At 58.7% G+C, this 17720-nt stretch overlaps 2 protein-coding genes and 1 long non-coding RNA gene across 5 annotated transcripts in view; 1 reads left to right on the top strand and 2 right to left on the bottom strand.

Moving 5' to 3' along the window:
• Window positions 1-1680: 1680 nt before the first annotated feature.
• Window positions 1681-2759, bottom strand: LOC308067322 (apelin receptor A-like; the record flags this gene model as incomplete). The annotated part of the gene is made up of 1 exon (XM_080395984.1): window positions 1681-2759. The coding sequence occupies one exon, from the start codon at window positions 2757-2759 to the stop codon at window positions 1719-1721; it is 1041 nt and encodes a 346-aa protein (XP_080252110.1). The 3' UTR covers window positions 1681-1718.
• A 363-nt stretch (window positions 2760-3122) lies between these two features.
• LOC308067326 lies at window positions 3123-5879 on the top strand. The gene is made up of 2 exons (XR_013929532.1): window positions 3123-3234; window positions 4134-5879. It is a non-coding gene; the product is annotated as an uncharacterized lncRNA (long non-coding RNA).
• A 2504-nt stretch (window positions 5880-8383) lies between these two features.
• Window positions 8384-17720, bottom strand: part of POLE (DNA polymerase epsilon, catalytic subunit) — a 30672-nt gene continuing 21335 nt past the window's right edge. For all 3 annotated transcript variants that reach the window (XM_080402451.1, XM_080402452.1, XM_080402453.1), the window contains 16 exons: window positions 15560-15713; window positions 15366-15472; window positions 14362-14538; window positions 13731-13954; window positions 13367-13587; window positions 12569-12773; window positions 11938-12111; window positions 11528-11653; window positions 10866-10998; window positions 10563-10752; window positions 10306-10437; window positions 10006-10199; window positions 9591-9791; window positions 9184-9309; window positions 8969-9058; window positions 8384-8740 (listed from right to left, as the gene is read on the bottom strand). In XM_080402451.1, coding sequence (XP_080258577.1) covers window positions 8630-8740; window positions 8969-9058; window positions 9184-9309; window positions 9591-9791; window positions 10006-10199; window positions 10306-10437; window positions 10563-10752; window positions 10866-10998; window positions 11528-11653; window positions 11938-12111; window positions 12569-12773; window positions 13367-13587; window positions 13731-13954; window positions 14362-14538; window positions 15366-15472; window positions 15560-15713 — 2565 coding nt within the window. In that variant the 3' untranslated portion in view covers window positions 8384-8629. The remainder of the gene's footprint in view (window positions 8741-8968; window positions 9059-9183; window positions 9310-9590; window positions 9792-10005; window positions 10200-10305; window positions 10438-10562; window positions 10753-10865; window positions 10999-11527; window positions 11654-11937; window positions 12112-12568; window positions 12774-13366; window positions 13588-13730; window positions 13955-14361; window positions 14539-15365; window positions 15473-15559; window positions 15714-17720) is intronic.

Raw genomic sequence — 17720 nt, 5'->3', positions numbered from 1 at the left:
AGGAAGGGGGCTGTGGTGAGTGGCTGCCCCTCCTGGGATCCCCCCTGCACCCTCAGCCTTTCCTCAAGGGCTCTCCTTACCTGTATTCATGCTCCCCTCATGTGGTCTGGAGCCATGTCTGCAGCTGCCCTGGCAGATGTCCCAAGCGTTCTGGTTCAAGCATTTCACAAGGAAAGAAAAGTCCACAGCCTTATGGAAGCAAGGCTTGGGCAGAAGGAAGGACAAATAGCATCTGAGGGTTTTTTACCTTGCTGATGGTTAGGTAGAGCTGCCCAGCTGAGCTGAAGGGGAAGGAGAGGCAGTTGGAGGCTGTGGACCATGAGCCTGTCCCGGTTTGATGCTGGTGCCCTGGGCTGGCATGGGGATGGAGGGATAGCAGCGCCCCAGGAGAGCAGCAGCAGGGAGGGAATGCTACAGGGTACCTGGGAGGTACAGTGCTTACAGCCCGTATTACACTGCCCTGATGTCCTGTCCAGACCAGTGGGGCTGAGGACGTCCCACCTACGTCTGTGCTGCCTGACACTCCTCTGTGCCCCTGTGTACACGGCTTCACCTTGTCACTCCGCACAGCTGTGACCCACTTTGGTCTGGGCTTGGAAGACAGTACATCTGGGTACTGAGACAAGGCAGCAAAAACTTCAGCCAGGATTTGCAGGGGCAGGGGAGGAAGAAAGCACATTGTCCCCCACATGCAGTGCTGCTATGTGGGGTGTCTGCTCAGCTCAGACCCAGCTTTCTCTAGCGCAGCTTCGCTGGTGAGGCAGCGTCCTCACCACAAGGTTTGGTTGGTCCTGTCCCAGCACCCACAGCGGTACCATCAGGAGCCCGCACCCTCTGAGGGGCTCAGCCCTCGGAGGGGGCCATTAGGCTCCACAGAAGGGCTGCCTGTTGCCAGCTGGAAAGGGGCAATGCATCCATGGAGTTCCAGAAATGAGAGACCACCACAGCCCGCACCAGGGCAGGCTCACCCTGGGCAGTGTGGGATCGGCAACTCTTCTACTCAATGCAACGCTCCAAAGACCTGGTGCTGCCCGCCTGGCACCAGCTCAGCAGGCAGACACCCAGGGGCCCAGGCGTCACCCCTTGGACATGGGAAGGGTTTGCCTGGAGGACACTTCCAGCGCCAGATGGTGCCTGGAGAAAGGCTGGCTCGCCTGAGCTCAAGGAAAACCCACCCAGCTGCTGGAGCACAGGGTCCAGTGGTCTGCAGGGCCCCGCTGGGACAGCCCTGTCCGGGGGGGCGGCAGCACGCCCGCGCCCTCCCAGCTCTTGGCAGCCCCCTGGGCGCCGCTGGCTCCAAGCAGCCCCCAGGCACGGCTTACACGGGCTGGCCGGGCCCCGAGGGCACACAGGGCACAGGACACTGCCTGGCTGACCCCGACGGAGCTGTGGCTTGGCTGGGTGATGGCGGCTGAGCCAGCGCCCCCCGGCCCGCCGCGGGGGAGGGAGCCACGTCCCCGGGCGGGGTGGGCACAGGGGCTGCCCCCGGCTTGGCAAGAGCGGCGGCCCCGGGGCCAGACGGGAGGCCCAGAGCCGTCCCTGGCGCTGTGGCGGGGGCCGGGGCGCCCGCAGGTGACCGGAGCCGCGAGGCCCGGGCCCCCCCCCCCGGATTCCGCCTGCCCTCCCAGCCCGGGCGGGGGCCGCCGCGCCGACCGCAGCCGGAGGAAGGAGGCAGCGGGCTCCGGCGGCGGAAAGGGCGTTTATTGTGGCCGCGGGCGCTACAGCTTGGTGCCGGCCGGGGGCAGCTCCGAGCGCTGCGTGGGGCCGCTGGGCGTGGAGGAGGCGGCGGCGGCGGCGGCCGGGCGGCGCTGCCCCAGCAGCAGGCGGCAGCGGGCGCGGAACCGCCCGTCGAGGAAGGCGTAGAGCAGCGGGTTGAGGCAGCTGTTGAGGTAGGCCAGGCAGGTGGCGTAGGGGTGCAGGCGGGCGATGAGCCCCAGCAGCGCGCAGGGCAGCTCCAGCAGCCCGGCTGCCGCCAACGCGAAGAGGCTCTTGAGCAGGTGGAAGGGCAGCCAGCAGCCGGCAAATACGGCCACCAGCGCCGCCATCAGCCGCAGCAGCCGCCGGCGCGGGCGGAGGTGGCGGCGGACGGCGGCGCCCACGCAGCAGTAGCAGACGGCCATCAGCAGCAGCGGCGCGGCGAAGCCCACCGCCGTGGCGCCCAAGCTCAGCGCCGCCGCCCGCCCCGCGCCGCCCGCCGCCAGCTCGCACAGCGTCCGGTTGCGCGGGCCGCGCCGCGCCTCCCGCAGCAGCAGCGCCGGCAGCGCCGCCGCCGCCGCCGCCGCCCAGAGCGCGGCCAGCGGGCCCAGCCCGGCGGGGCGGCGGCGGGGGACGGCGCGGGGCGGCGGGGCGGCGGCGCGGCAGCGCTCGGCGCTGAGGCCGCCCAGGCAGAAGGCGGAGGCGAACATGCTGAGCAGCACCAGGAAACTGCTGAGCTTGCAGAGCGCTGCGCCGAAGGGCCAGTGGAAGCGCAGCGCCGTGTAGGCGGCCCACAGCGGCAGCGTGGCCACGAAGGCCAGGTCGGCCAGCGCCAGGTTGCCGATGTAGGCGTCGGCGGAGCGGCGCCGCTCCCGCGGGCCGCGCCACACCGTCAGCAGCACCAGCCCGTTGCCCGACAGCCCCAGGGCGAAAACCAGCAGGTACAGCAGCGGCAGCAGCGAGAAGGACGCCTCCCAGTCCGCCTGCCACTCGCACGCCTCCCCCGTCGCGTTGCCCGCCACCTCCTCCCCGTAGTAGTACTCCTCCGCCTCCGCGTACTCCATTGCGGCCGGCAGCCCCCAGCCCCGGCGCACCGCTATAAGCGGCCGGCGGCCCCGCCTCCGCCGCGGGACAGCCCGGGGACCGTCGCTCCGCCCCGGCGCACCATCTCCCCCGCCCCGACCCCGACCCCCTCGTTGGGAGCTGCCCAGCAGCCCCCCGCCCCGTCCGCCCCCGGTATCCGCGCCGGGAGCAGGGCACGGCCCGCGGGGCAGCGAGCGCCATGGGCGGGGGACGACGGCAGCGGGCGCGGGAGGATTTTGGTATAAACTCCACGATGCCACCTGCGGTGCCCCTGAGGGCTTGCGGTGCCCCTGAGGGGTTGTGGTGCCAGCGCACCCGAAATGCGCATCCCCGCAGCCTTTGAAGGCGAGCGGATGCCCGGCACGGTGCCGGGGGCTGAAGGTGGGAGCCGAGCGCCGGCATCGCGCAGGACGAGCCGTCGAGGATGCAGCGAGCAACGGGTGCAAAACCCTCCCGGTGAGCACGGCAGGGAAGCAGAGCAGCAGCACTCGGCGTGGGGAGCCTGTGGGCTTCCCAGCTCCGGGTGCGTCAGCGCTGCGTTGTAGAACTAGGTGCTCCTTGGTGTTGCCGTGCTGGTGCGTAGCCTTGGCCGAGTGGGATGTGGAGGTCTGGTGGAAGGAGGTGAAGCAAGCCCCAGGGCATCCTGGCCTCGTGAAGCGCCACCCTCCACCTCCCCACTAGCACCTCATGCCTCCTTCCAGCTGCTCCCTCCAGCACCAGACCTGCTCCTGCCTCCTGGTTCGAGTGCAGAGGAATGGAGGTGAGGTGGTGGGTGGGGTGTCCTTCCCACTGTTTTCTGCAGAGACCTGCACTTTTAGTGTGTTTTCTCAAAGGCAGAAGCGAGTTTGTTCATCCCGGCCGGTGTGTTGTAAGAGCTGTCAGGTCCTTGTTCCCACTGGAGCTGGTGATGGGGAGAAGGTGGCCACTGCCTGCAAAGCAATCTCTGTATGCCAAGCATAGGGGGAGAGTGAGTCTGCACTGGAGGAGGGGCAGGGGCTTTTAGCATCGCTCGGTTCAGACAAGGGGGAAGGAGAGGCTGATGCTGCAGTTGAGAGTGCGGACTTCATTTTGAAACTGCAGCTGGGTTAGCTGCACATTCTGGGCAGCACCCTGGTTTGCAGCAGCTGGTGGCAGCAGGGCCCCTTGTCAAGTGTTTACACATTCCTGGAGAGACTGCACCCACTAAGCATCCTTATTCTCCCCTTCCCCAGCCACACTGAGGGTGAGGAACAGACAGGATTGTCAGCAGACCCAGAGCCAACAGCACCTGTGAGGTCTCTCCAGTGGGCTGGTTTCCTACAGATCCTGGTCTCTGTATTTCAGATAAATTTTCTTTTCTTTCTTGTCCTCCTCAGACACACCATAAAAACATCCTTGTTTGAGGAGAGCCTTGCAGAAGACACTTTCCCTGTATCGGTCCCGAGGTGGCGGGTGGCCAGCTGCAGCATTGCCAGGAGCAGGGAGGGAGTGCTGGGCTGTGGTGGGCCGCTTGCTCCCAGCAGAGGTTTTTCCTTCACTGGGAGGGGAGTGGTTCCTGTCCCACAGTGGAAAGTGGGCAAACTGAACCCTGGACCATGGTCGGTAAGTACCTGGGAGCTAGACAAGAGGACCTCCCTGGGCAGCAGGGACATTTCTCGGTCTTCCTCATCTTCTGTATCGTGTGCCTAATGCTGGATAGCCTTTCCTCAGCCTCAGCTGCCATGCTGCATGAAGCTTGGGGTCTCAGGGGGCTGCAGGGTGAGCAGGAAGGGTGCCCCATGCCTGCTGCAGCTTGTGAGTGGGCAGTGGTGTCTGTGCTGGGGCACTGGTGGCAGTGAGGACATGTTGGTGCCTCTGAGGACATCCTGGGGCTGTACTGCACATGCACACAGGAGGGCTCCGCAAGTCTTTGTGGCCGTGGGCTGATGAGGTGGACCGGAGAAGATGGAGATAGCTCTGATCACCACCTGGAGCTGTGACAGGTGCAGGGGAGGTGATGCTCTGAGGAGGTGAAGCGTTTCACACTGCCCCAGCCCTACCACCCAGGACAGGGTTGTGTTGTTTCCAGGCCCTACCCACTGTCTTTGACACCAACCAGGTGCAGGTGAGGTCCCCAGATGGAGCTTGAGACACCCCATAGAGCCAGGCTTGGGCAGGGGGGCTTGTCTTGCCTGGCGGCAAGGGAGGCCCCGACAAGCTGCCTCATCTCTTGTCTGGGCCCCCTGTGTCCCTTTGCACTGGCTGTGGCTGAACTGAAAGCGCCACCTTGACTGTGGGTGGCTTTTTCCTGCTTGAAGAATGATGGAGGATTCCTGAGAGCCACCATCTCTGCTGGGTGACCCATGCAGTGGGTGCGTGACACCACCTGCTTGCTCCTGTGGCCACATGCCGTCCTTTTGGGAAGCCTAAAATTGCACTTGAGGGGAACCAGAGCCATGCCATGGAGCTGCCCATGCCACGGCTGTGTGCGTCCCAGCAGGATGGAGGCTATGAGGCTTCTGGGGAGGATTTGGGCTGTGCTGCTGGCCCTGGTGGGCTCCACCAGCCAGAGCACCCTTGCAGCCTTCCCCTAGGTGAGCACCCAGCTGGTGCCTCCTCAGCAGGGTTGCTGCACTTGGTGGCAGTTCGGTGGGTTTCAGTGCAAATTCTTAAGCTGCAAGGAAGAGACTCCAAATTAGTCTAACAGAAGAAATCAGCTTGTCTCCTAACCTGGACCATGGGCTGGTGGTGCCGTTCCTCACACCAATGCCACCCCTCTGTGATGGCACCCCAGAATAGCCAAGGACTTCTGGGGGGTCTAACCTTGCTAGTTCAGATGGTGATTGAAGAAGCTTTGGATGTCTACTGCCAGGTTTTACTAGAAGAGAAACTGCAACAATTTCCTCTTTCAGACTCAGAATAATGAGCTGAATGGAGATCACAGCAAATCTCCCCATGCCTATGCTGTGGAGGTGGAAGATTCCTCTTGGCATCCTGCTTGTGTGCTTTCCAGGGCCATAGCCTCTCCAGAGGGGTCAAGGACCAGGCAGGGAAATTTTATACTGCCAGCAGTCCCTGCTGCAGTGTTCAGGCTGTTCACACTGATGGTGTTTCAATACGAGTATGTGGCTAATATTTTCTCAGCTACTTGTCACTAATCTTTTCTTAGTTACGGGCAACACTACAACCTGGACAGGATGGAGAAGTAGACCCCTGTGAAATAGGCCAAGCGCCAGGTCCTGCACCTGGGCCAGGGCACTCACCAGTATCAATACAGGCTGGGGGATGAAGGGACTCGAGAGCAGCCCTGCTGAGAAGGACTTGGGGGTACTGGTGGATGAAAAGCCAGACATGACCCGGCAGGGTTTGCTGGCAGCCCAGAAAACCACCCGTGTCCTGGGCTGCATCCCCAGCAGCGTGGCCAGCAGGGCGAGGGAGGGGATGCTGCCCCTCTGCTCTGCTCTCGTGAGACCCCACCTGCAGCGCTGCGCCCAGCTCTGGGGTCCCCAACATCCCATCGGAAGACATGGACCTGTTGGAGCGAGTCCAGAGGTAGGATACAAAACTGGGGGGCTGGAGCCCCCCTCCTGTGGGGACAGGCTGGGGCGGTTCACCCTGCAGAAGAGAAGGCTGCGGGGAGACCTTGGAGCAGCCTGCCAGTGCCTGACGGGGGCTTACAAGAAAGCTGGAGAGACTTTTTGCAAGGAAACGTAGGGATAGGACAAGGGGGAAAGACTTCGAACTGAAAGAGGGTAGATTTAGATAAGAAATTAGGAAAAAAAATTCTTCCCCGTGAGTGCGGCGAGGCCCTGGGACAGGCTGCCCAGAGCAGCTGCGGGTGCCCCATCCCTGGCTGGACGGGGCTGGGAGGAGCCTGGGCTGGGGGCCGGGGGGATGGGGGTGGGTGGTGTCCCTGCCTGCAGCAGAAGAGGTTGGACAAGGTGATCTTTAAAGATCCTCTCCAACACAAACCATCCTGTGATTCAGTAGGTGGTGGTTCATATTTGGTTCTTTTCAGGTTACAACAGAAATTGTTAAGGAAGGGCCCGTGTGCAGTGGCGGTCTTAAAATTGCTGTCACATGGGGAAATTGCAGTGGCAACTTCCTCCAAAAGAGGAAAAGCTTCTCAGGTAGCATCCCTGGAGGAGTCTGGGGCTGCTACTCGGCATCTCAGGTCCCTGTAAGATGTCAAAAGACTGCGATGTGCCTGGGAACAGTCTCAGGTGGGTCCCCGAGGAGGCAGTTTCCTCCAAAAGAGCCCCCAACAACTGAGGCAGCTGGAGGAGATCTTAGTGGCTACTTGGGATGAGAGAAACCTACTAGAAGGAGAAAACTGTTTCAGATGTCCATGCTGGGGAGCCTCTGAGGTGCCTCCAGGGGAGGGAGGGAGGGAGGTGGTTGGGCAGCGCTGGTGTCCCCTGGAGCTATGGCAGCCCTAGGTGGGCCAGGCCACAAGTCTTCTTACATGCTCAGGGAACAGTGGATTGCCAGTTCTGGGGGCTGGAAGGAGTGTTCCCCCCAGGCAGATGGGCACAGGTCCCCGCGGGGCGTTCACCTTCCTCTGCAGCACTGAGCACAGCTTCTTGCCAGGGCTCCTCACGGCTGCTTCTGGCCAGCGGTTCCCTGCAGTTGCAGGACCAGGAGACCAGCTGTGCCCTCCATCCCTCCGCCTCTCTTCCCTGCGCCAGGCTGGCGGGGGAACCTCAAGGACATCTGTGCATTAGGTCACCTGGGGGTCCTCTGCCCTGTGCAGAACCTGGCCTGCCTGGGAGAGCTGTGGGCATGATGCTGCATCAGGCAGGAGCTGCCGCTTGCCGCCCGGCTGTGCACGCAGTACGAGTACCGCACTGGGCTCCTCTGCCAGAGCTGCTGTGTGTGTCTGATTTGTCCTGATGGCAGCTGAGAGCATCTCCAGGCGCCTGGGCCTGCACCCCCTGGCCCTTCCACAGGGGTCTGGCTGCCCCTGCCCTGCCAGCAGCCTGGGTTGCCCAGGGCGTCCCTGTGGGCAGGGATGGGACAGGAGCCTGTTGCCAGAGCCCAAGTTCTTCTCTGGGTCCCCACTTCCCAGCAGGCAGCCCAGGGCCTGCTGCACTGCCAGAGCCCTGCCCCCACCGTACCCAGGGTCTCCAGAAGGGCTGCAGGGTGGGAGGGGAGCATCTCTGACACCCCAGCCTGGCCAGCACCCAGCCCTTTCCTCCGGGGAGCCGCAGGGTCTGCCATGGCTGTGCCAGCGTCCAGCATGGAGGGCCGACAGCAGCAGGAGGAACAGCTCTCGGGGAGAGCGCTCGTGCCCTGCACCCAGTCCGGGGGCACCCTGGGCACGCCTGCTATGCCTGCTCTAGCTGGGACCTGCTCACGGACCTGGTCTGCTGCTTCTGCCCCTCGGACCCTGCCAGTACCTCCGTGGGTTCCCACAGGGCAAGTCCCACCCGCTCCCTGCCCCCCCGCAGCCAGGAGCTCCCTGCTTCTGCTGTGACCCGCTCCCCTCCCACTGCTCCACAGCAGCCCAGGTCTCACTGCAGGGCAAGAGCTCTGGGCTCAGCTCGCCCCCCGCCCACGTGGCCCTGCCCCCTGCCCCCCGCTCCCACGGCTCCCTGCCAGACGGGCCACAGACCCTGCTTCCCAACCCCCAGAAACCACACCTGCCTTCTACAATCCATTTATTTATAGAAGTACAACATTAAAACCACACCTGGGGGCCAGCACAGACCTGCGGAGCACAGTTCCAGCCCCTCCTGCCCCCACAGCAGTCCCTGGCACAGCTCTTGCCTTCCCTCCCTCACCGCAGGAGGGGTGTGCAGCTTCTTGGAGGTCTGGCTCATGGCCAAGTGGGTCCATGACTGTTCTCCCACAGCGAGATGCACGGTGCAGGCAGGAAGAGCAGCCCACCACCTCACTGGAGCTGGGCATTGTTGCACAGTAGCCACTCGATGGTTTCCAGCAGGTAGGCCATGTTGTAGTGCCGGGCAATGTTCTGGAAAACGTTGACGTGGTCCATGAAAGTCTGGGGAGAAAGGAGCAGAGAGGGAGGCTTCCTGGCACTCCTGGGCAGCAAGGGGCTCCAGGGGGATGGGCCAGGCGGGGCTGGTAGGGCAGAGGGCAGCACAGCAGGTCCCAGGGGATAAGCAGTTAGAAAAGAGGCAGAGGAGAAACGGGGCACTGCGGGACTCCTTGGCGTCTCCCTAAGAGCTGCTGGCACAGGGCTGGGCCAGGCAAGAGGGTGCAGGCATACCTGGGAGGAGATGGTGAGGGCAAAGTCTCCCGCACAGCTGCAGTGCACGGGCATGTGTGTCTCCTTCACACCATGACACTTCTTGCACACCTGGTGGCCAAAGAGTTTTTGGTGTGACAGGAGACGAGGCCAAGCCCCTCTGCCAGGGGCAAAGTGAATGTGTCCAGCCTCAACCAGCCAGGGGGAGGGGCAGAGTAGAGAAGCCCTACACTCACCAGGTCCTGCAGCACGAAGGCCATCAGCTTCTTCTGCAGGGCTTCCACCAGCGCTGTTTCGATGGCATCGAAGTCATACTGTGCCTGGCAGTTGGGGCAGACCCAGCCAGGCAGCACCAACCGATCCTAAGGGCAAAGAGGAAGGAGCTGAGCACCAAGAGTCCCAAGCACTGAGATGTTGTGTCTAGTTTCTGGAGAGGACAGAGCATCAGCCAAAGCCACAGGTGCTCAGCTCAGACCTGAGCTGCTAGAAAAGGAGGTGAACAGAAGACAGCCTTTAGGTGAAGCTGGTCACCAGCAGCAAGCAGAGCTGCAACTCTGGTGTTGAGAAGATGGGGAATGTGACTGACCCGCCTCCAGCATTGCCATGCTGGGGCCTCTGGTGTCCCCACGAAAAGAGGCTGCACCTGGGAGATGGCAGGGTCCTTGCACAGGTCCAAGTCCCTGCAGAAGTTGCAGTTCCTGCAGATAACTTCAGGGAGTACATAGGAGCGGCAAGGGTCCCGAAACTGGGCTTCTTCTGAGAACTCGCCCACCTCGATGAGGCGCAGCAGGTCCCGGCGCAGTTTGTTCACCTGGTTGGTTATGTTGGCATCCAGGGATAGGACCTACAAGAATAAGAGCCAGATGAGCCTACCAGCAGAGGAGAGTGTCCTCACTGGGACAGCTCATATCCTCGTGACCTCATATGGATGGGCAAGACAAACTGGTTGTAGATCACTCCTGGATGGAAGCTGTGGCAAATCTGAGCCATAGCCAAGGACCAGAATTTGAGCCCTGGCTGCAAACCCTTAGAAAGGGGGCCTGGCCCACCATGCTGACCTTGCAAACATATTTGATGAACTCCAGAGCTGGATTGTTGAGTGGCAAGTAGGAGCCAGGCAGCACCGGGAACAAGTGTGATGGCTCACTGGTGTTACGAGAACCAGCCATCTTCTTCTGGATCTTCTGGGTGATGGTAAAGAAGCTCTGGGTGAGCTCATTGGCCACGTAGTCCTGCGAGAAAGCGATCATGCCTAGAGAGACCGAGAAGACAGTGCTTCAGCCGTATGATGGTATATCGGGACAGTAAGGTGAGTGGCTCTGCCAGCACCAGGACTACCCCCATGGTTCAGCACTCACCAGGCATGGCCCCCATCTCCCCCAGTGCCTCCTGGGACACCTGGCTGGTGCTCCTCCTCTTGATGGGGGTGCTCCCAGGGGCATTGCGTCGCAGCTCCTCCTTCATGCTGTGGTACACAGCCACAGTGTAGGCTGGGGAGAAACAGGCAAGGCTCCAGCTCCAGCTCACACCAGCAGCCACCTTGCTGCAGGCTCTCCCTGGCACCGGAGAGGCACGAGCAACCCCATCCCCTTGTCCCCTCGCTGGGACAGCTCACCTGACACGATCATCAGGAAGTAGCTCTGGCAGGAGGCAGCCTGGGGCAGGAACTGTGCGATGTTCCAGCTGTTCTCCAGCTGCTCTTCCACGTTCGGCTCCCCTTCCTCCTCCTCTTCTTCCTCCACTGCCACCTCTTCCTCTTCCTCGCTGTCTTCCTCCTCCGATGCTTGCCTCTTGCTGCTGTCCTTCTGGAGGAGCCAGTGACATCACAGTAGTTCCTCATGCCCAGCCAGCACCTCCCTACTCAGCTCAGCCCCCAGCACCCTGCTTCTGGGAGGACTGACCGCTTTCTGTCTCTTACCTCCCCATAGTGGATGCAAGAATTCACTTTTCCTTTGATACCTCCATAATTTGCTGGATCCATCCAGAGCAGGAACTCCCAGCAGCGGGAGAAGGAGATTGTCAGGGAGTGGAAGATCTCCTTGGAATGGATGCTGGAGGAAAGAGACTGGTCAGCCACAGCGTTGGCATTGTCCCTAGTAGTTCGGAGCCTTCTGTGTGGAACAGCCTGGGAAGGAGGTGGCTGGCAAGGAGAAAGGGGGTTCCCCTCTCCCATCCACTGTTGGGCACCCCAGGGGAAGCCATGCCCAAGGAATCTTGGGTCCCTATTCTAGTGCCTGCACCATGGCTGGGATGCCGAGAGCCAGCTAGGGGATGAGGTACTGGGCACCTTAGGTTCTCTTGAAGGTCTCTTCTGGATTGAATCCTATGGGTATTCTTGGAATATTACCTATAGAGGACAGCTAAGGGACAGTTCCCTACTCCAGGCATGACAGCAAGAAAACTGGGAAGCTTTGTCCCTTCAGTAGCTTCACCAAAGAAAAAAAAAAACCCATCAGTTCAGTGCCGAGGCACATCAGAAGGCAAAAAAATCAGCATCTTCCTTCCTGGCCCCAAGCCCCGCCTCAGCTCCATCATCTGAAAGCCTTCACCTCCAGGCCAAGCTAGGCAAGCACATCCCACCTGTTGATGATGTACTCCATGTAGCTGATAGCATCCTCGATGCGCCGTTTCTTGGTGCACAGAATGATCCGGTTGAAGTTGGCATAAACCACCGAGGAGCCCAGACGCTTGAACTCAGCCACCAGCCTGCAGGCAGGGCACAATAGCACGAGTCAGCAGGCAGGAAAGCAAAGACCGAGGAGCAGATGCAACCTCTGGAGGACATGCTGATCCAGCCCAGTCAGGCGTCATGCATATCAGTGATGGCATGCACAGGAGCTCACCAAACAGTATGGGAGGCCCAGCCTACCGCCCACCTCTCTGGAGGCTGTGGCAGAGAGTGATTGTGGGTGCCAACAGCACCCTGGTCACTAATGCCACACCTGTCCCTTCCGTGTTGACCAGCCTGGCATGCTCCAGGTCTCACTTACTGCAGGAAAAGCTTCTTCATCATGTTGTGGAGTGTGCGGTGCAGCGCGGGGTCATACAGCAGGGAAGAAGGAGAGCGGAGCCAGCGGTAAAAGTGGATGACCTGGTTGTCTGCATAGATGTTGTGATATTGCGTGATCTCCTTCACCCAGCTCACCACCATGCTCTTCAGGATCCTGCCAGGGAGCAGCAACCAGCGTCACCCCACCAGCCATGAGCAACCCCTTCCCCCTTCCAGACAGGAACATGTTTTCAGTATGCTGGAGGATCCAGAGCAGGAACTCTGCCAGAGCAGAGATATGTGAGCCCTTGGCCCACGAGCCACAGGGTAAATATGTGCCTCTGTAACCTGGTGGAGCATGAAGAAAGGAGAAACAAGAAAGGACAAAGTCTTCACCAAGATCCCTGTACATCTGCTGGCTGAGCCACCAAGCAGTTCTGAGCCCAGGATCTTCAAAAGCCTGTTGGAGAAGATGCCTGCCCTGCCCTCGAGATCTGAATTTATACTTGGGAGCACTCCACAAGCCCCATTGCTGGCATAAGTCTGGAGGGAATGAGAGACAGGACCCTGGAAAAGGACCTGCCAGGATGGAGACCAGGTGTTCCATCTCCTGATAGCTTCTAGAGCCATACCTGAATGTGTTGGAGCACAGGGCAGTTTCATCATAGCTAGCTGGGATGTTGGCAGCTTGGTTCCCTGTCACCATGTCTTCTAGGGATGCCTGCTGAATCACGTCAAAGCTGATGCTCATGCTGGAGCCTCCTTCCATGTCATTTATGTGGTGGGACTGCAACACTGTGTTTACAGCCAGGCTCTGGATGTCCAGCTCCAGACACACTAACAGCAAACACAACCTCTCAGCAGGCAGGGCAAACAACAAACGAGGACATCCTCCCTGCCCCTCTGCCAGAAGCGCTTTTCACAGTTATAAGGGTAATCTATAGGTGTTGCTGTAGCAAGTGGGGAGATGCTTTCACAGGTTAGACTGTGTTGACCAGCACTTGTCTTTCAACAAGATCCACTAACCCTCTGGGTTTTTTTCTGGAAGCTGCAGCAGAGGAGCTCAGAAGAACTGACTACCACTCAAGCTGCTTCTCCCTTTGAGAGAGACCTGTCCTAGGGTCAACCAGGTATTACCAGCTGAGCTAGTCTGTCCTTGGGCTGACACACTGCAGGTGGTCTTTGTGTTGCTGTCCGTGGCCATGAACTGGGAAAAAGCGTGTATTCAGGTGCCTGCACACAATTGCAGGTGAGACCTCCCTGCCCCCAGGACATGCCCCTTGCCCACATCACTGCTGCAACTTTAAAGCTGCTGGGGACCACTGTCAACACAGAGACTCTTTAGAGACTGCATCCATCCCTCCACAGGGCTTGCAGAGCAGGATCCAGCTCTGCCCCTACTCAGTGCTACCACCCTACTTCCTCCTCACCTGTGGAGTAGCAGCCAGGGTTGTTTATCTCCACGGAGGCTCTTTCATCAAACTCCATGACTAGGCGGTTGTCATCAGCCTCCTTACCCCCCAGGTCCGGGCGGGCCGTGGGCGAGAGCCACAGCAAGTGGTTGTGACGACGAAGGTGGCGTGAGAAGAACAGGTCAGAGCCAAAGGTAGAGATGTCATCGGGGAGGTTCCCAACGGGGATGTGGTAGTACCTGGGGCACAGGTCAAATGGTCATCGGGCTTAGCGCTGCTGCAAAGACAGGGGCCCCCGTCTGTCCTCTCCAGGAATGAGGCAGCCTCCTGTGGTCCCACCAAGGGCACAGCAGCCCCAGGGAAACGTGGCCACCCCAGGCACCTGCTCATCTCGAAAGCCTGGGAGAGGCAGGTGTCCAGGTTGAGGTAGTGGCGGATCATGCGGCGGGCAGCATGGCGCTGCCAGTCCAGGACCGAGTAGTTGATGTCATCTACCAGCCGGATGGGGACCAGAGGGAACTCCTTGATGATGGGGATTCCACTTGCCAGCCGTTTCAGGTCCCAGTTAGACTGCACAGCAACCAGTGTGGGGCCCCGGCGCTCGTCCTGCATGAAGGAGGACATGTCCTGGTGCACTTCTCCAGCGAGTGTCTCTGCTCAGCAGGAAACCGGCAGTGCCAGGCACCCTGTCCCCAACAGCAGGTCCCCATGGTGGGGACAGCACAACCCAGCACTCCTGAAGCACCCACCTCCATGCAACCAGCTCTCCAGCTGAGCACAGGGATGAGGGGAGATGCTGAGGTAACCTCACTGCTGGCACTACCCTAGGCAAGCCAGCCCAAGCAAGGCAAAGCCCTTGAGCAACACCCACTTCTAACCTTGACCTTCGGGCCAGCAGCTACATACAGGCGCTGTAGGAAATGGTGCACCAGTGCCTTCCACAGCATTCTCCCCTTCCCACATGCCTGCGTGGACAAGGTCCCATGGGGATCTTCCTCACGCCTTCATCTCACCTTGTAGCCCAGCAGCAGCCGCTGGATGGCTCTGTAGATGGCCTTGGGGTCGGTCTCGGCACGCACTTCAAAGGTGTGCTTGTCTGGGGGCAGCAGGTCTTCACCCACCTTTTCCAGCAGTGCACTGCGCTCCGCTGAGAACAGGGTGGTGAGATTCGGCATCTGGTTGCTGCGCACCTGCACCCAAGGGGGACCAGGTTGGAGCTGGGGGAGAGGGACCCCAGCCTGCGCAGTCCTCTCCCCTCTGTATATCATGTGATGCCTTCCACTAGTCCTGCCAAACTGCAGCAGGGATGTGCGATGCGTGGAGAAATCTCCTGCTGCCTGACCCCCAGGGTAGAATCATAGGATGGTTTGGGTCGGAAGGGACCTTTAAAGGCCATCTAGTCCAACCCCCTGCAACGAGCAGGAACATCTGCAACTAGATCAGGCTGCTCAGAGCTCCCCCCGTCCGGCCTGGCCTTGAGCCCTTCCAGGGATGGGACACCTACAACCTCCCTGGGCAACCTGTGCCAGTGTTCCACTATCTCGCAGTAGAACATTTCTTCCTTTTATCTCACCTGAATCTACACCCTCTTTTAGTTTAAAACCATTAACCCATGTCAGATTGCTACAGCCCCTACTAAAAAGTCTGTCCCCATCTTTCTCATAAGCCCCCGTCAGGCACTGGCAGGCTGCTCTAAGGTCTCCCCGGAGCCTTCTCTTCTCCAGGCTGGACAACCCCAAATCTCTCAGCCTGTCCTCACAGGAGGTGTCCCTCCTCTAACAGGTCCACATCCTTCCTGTGACGGGAACCCCAGAGCTGGGCGCAGCGCTGCAGGCGGGGTCTCACGAGAGCAGAGCAGAGGGGCAGCATCCCCTCCCTCGCTCTGCTGGCCACGCTGCTGGGGATGCAGCCCAGGACATGGTTGGCTTTCTGGGCTGCCAGCAAACCCTGCCGGGTCATGTCTGGCTTTTCATCCACCAGCATCCCGAGTCCCCCAGCCTCTGGAGTCCCACCTTACCTTGTCCATCACAAAGACAGCAGCCTTGCGCTGCGAGGGGATGAAGAGACCCAAGAGTGCCTTGCTGCCCTGGAAGCTGTGGTAGAGGTAGATGTGACGAATACTCCCTAGAGGGACACAGCATAGAGTGTCAGTGGTACCCGTGGGCACCAGGTCCCAGGTGTGCCAGGAGCATCTCTCCCAGGGTGCCTCACCTGGCTCCAGGTAAGTGAATTGGGCCAGTGAGCGCATCTCCAGGTGCTCAATGTCAAAAGTTTCAGTCTCTCGCCCTGCCAGGTGCCCAACCAGCTGCCTGCTGACTGTGCACACACAGCCCAAGTGGATCAGGGCACGGAGGAGGAGTGGCACCTGTAACAACGGGGAGAGACATGGTGGAACAACATTGCACTACCAAAGTCCTTTTGGGTGTTTCAAGCCTAGAATGACACAGCTTAAAAGCCACAGGTAGGACATACCAGAGGTGCCTCCAGCATGAGTTTGGTATTATCACCCTTGTCAGCGCTGGAGACACAGAACAGGCTTCTTAATTCACCTGCATTCCTACCTAGCTTCGGATCCCACCATCAAGGGCAGCAGCAGGTACTTTGGAGGATGTGTGGATATCTGGGCAATCTCACAGATCTGCAACTTGTGTTTTGGCTCTCCTTTGAGACAAAACCTTCACCTGAACCACCAAATAATTGGCACAGAGGGAGATCCACCACTGATTTGCCCTGTTTAATTAACCCTACAGCTGCAAACTCCACTGCTGCAGAAGGCACCTGAATGACTTGCTGTAAGAAGCCATAAACGCTCCTCACCTAATCACGCTTCCCTCATGCCAGTTTTGACTTTATAGACCCCTAGAGTACACCCCCCATTTTCAGATCTCTTTAGCAAGCCAAAGCATTCCCATGTCCTTAAGCTCCACCCCTGCAAGGAAGCTGTTCCCATCCTCGCATCCTCCTCACCATTCTCCTCTGTTAATCCCACTACATTTTTTGGAGACTGTGTTCAGAATTGCACTGCAGATGTTTAAAGATCAAGACGGGTCTTTCCTTGCCCAGGTCTGTGTCCATCTGGGTTCTCTGTATCTCCTTCTGGGCTACCTGCCTGACCACCATCGCAGAAGTTTTTTCTGATGCTTACACAGAGTTTCACACATTTCAGTTTGTGCCTACTGCCTGCCACTCCTTCCCTGTGCACCACCAAGAAGAGTCTGGCTCCACTTCTTTATTCCTCCCATGAAGAAGGTCCCCTGAGCATCTTCCCCTCCACAGCAAACAGCCCCAGCTTGCTCAGCCTCCCCCTGCAAGACATGCTGCAGCCCCTCAATCATCTTGCTCCCTTTTACATGTTTAAAATATCTTCATGCTCCTTGTTTTACTTCAGTTGATAATTTTAATTTCCTCTTAGCTAGCTGCTGCTTGATTTTACTTAGCCCCACTTGCTAAACACTATGGTAGTGGAGAGGACTTGGGTTTGCTACCAGAAGATCTCCTGCAGGTATGATGAATTGGTGTACATGTCACTTTGGCAGAGTAGTTTGAAATAAATTTTGGGCACTGCTTACTAAACTAAGAGTTGTGCCTTGCCTTGTGGGACATTTATCCACATTTTCTAAAAGCAGTAAAGTGCTAAAAAGGGTTTCTTTCACCATGCCCCACTGTAACACTTCCCAGGTTATACCACTAACTTTGGTAGCTGGTCTTCCAACTTTATGTTATTTTTGCCCTTGCAGCCTCTTGCATCTCAGAAAGCATTTTGTAGCTAATAGCAGCACCATTCACACCAAGCTTGTCCCACTTAGGCAAAGACTTTTGATCCATAATAATTTTAAGTTTCAATTCAGTAGCGAATTTACTTGTCATGCTTCCTTTAACATATAGCTCCACTCTTAAAATGGTGTGCAACCTACTCCGCCACTTCCATGTATGTCAGATCCTGGCACTACAATGTCATCTTGATTAAATTCCTGTCACCAGGATTTTCTGAGCTGCTGAACAAACCAGTGTCCTCATTAGAAGCAGGTACTCCAGTTTCCCACTCTCATTTTCAGGGTTTCAGCATTAATAGCCCTGGTAAATTTAATTTTGGCTTGATTGCTTTGTGCTGAACTTTGTTTAGGTTGTTCTTGCTCTTCCCAAACTTTCAAGTTTTATCCTGTTCTTCTTTCTAAAGCTTTTATAACTTCATCTTAGGGGACAGGGCACCCGATCTAGGTATGACTCCACACATGTTGGGTTTTCCCCTATCTATACTCTAAATATCCCTTATCTTTTCTGGTTCAAACACCAGCAGCATGGTGCAGCTTTGGTTTGGAGGAAGATCACTCTTTCTGCTTAAATCCCTGCCGTCCCCCAAATTTACTGACTC

The sequence above is a fragment of the Falco punctatus genome, assembly GCF_963210335.1.
Source record: "Falco punctatus genome assembly, chromosome: 1".
NCBI classification, from domain to species: domain Eukaryota; kingdom Metazoa; phylum Chordata; class Aves; order Falconiformes; family Falconidae; genus Falco; species Falco punctatus.
This window is presented reverse-complemented; position numbering and strand designations above follow the sequence as displayed.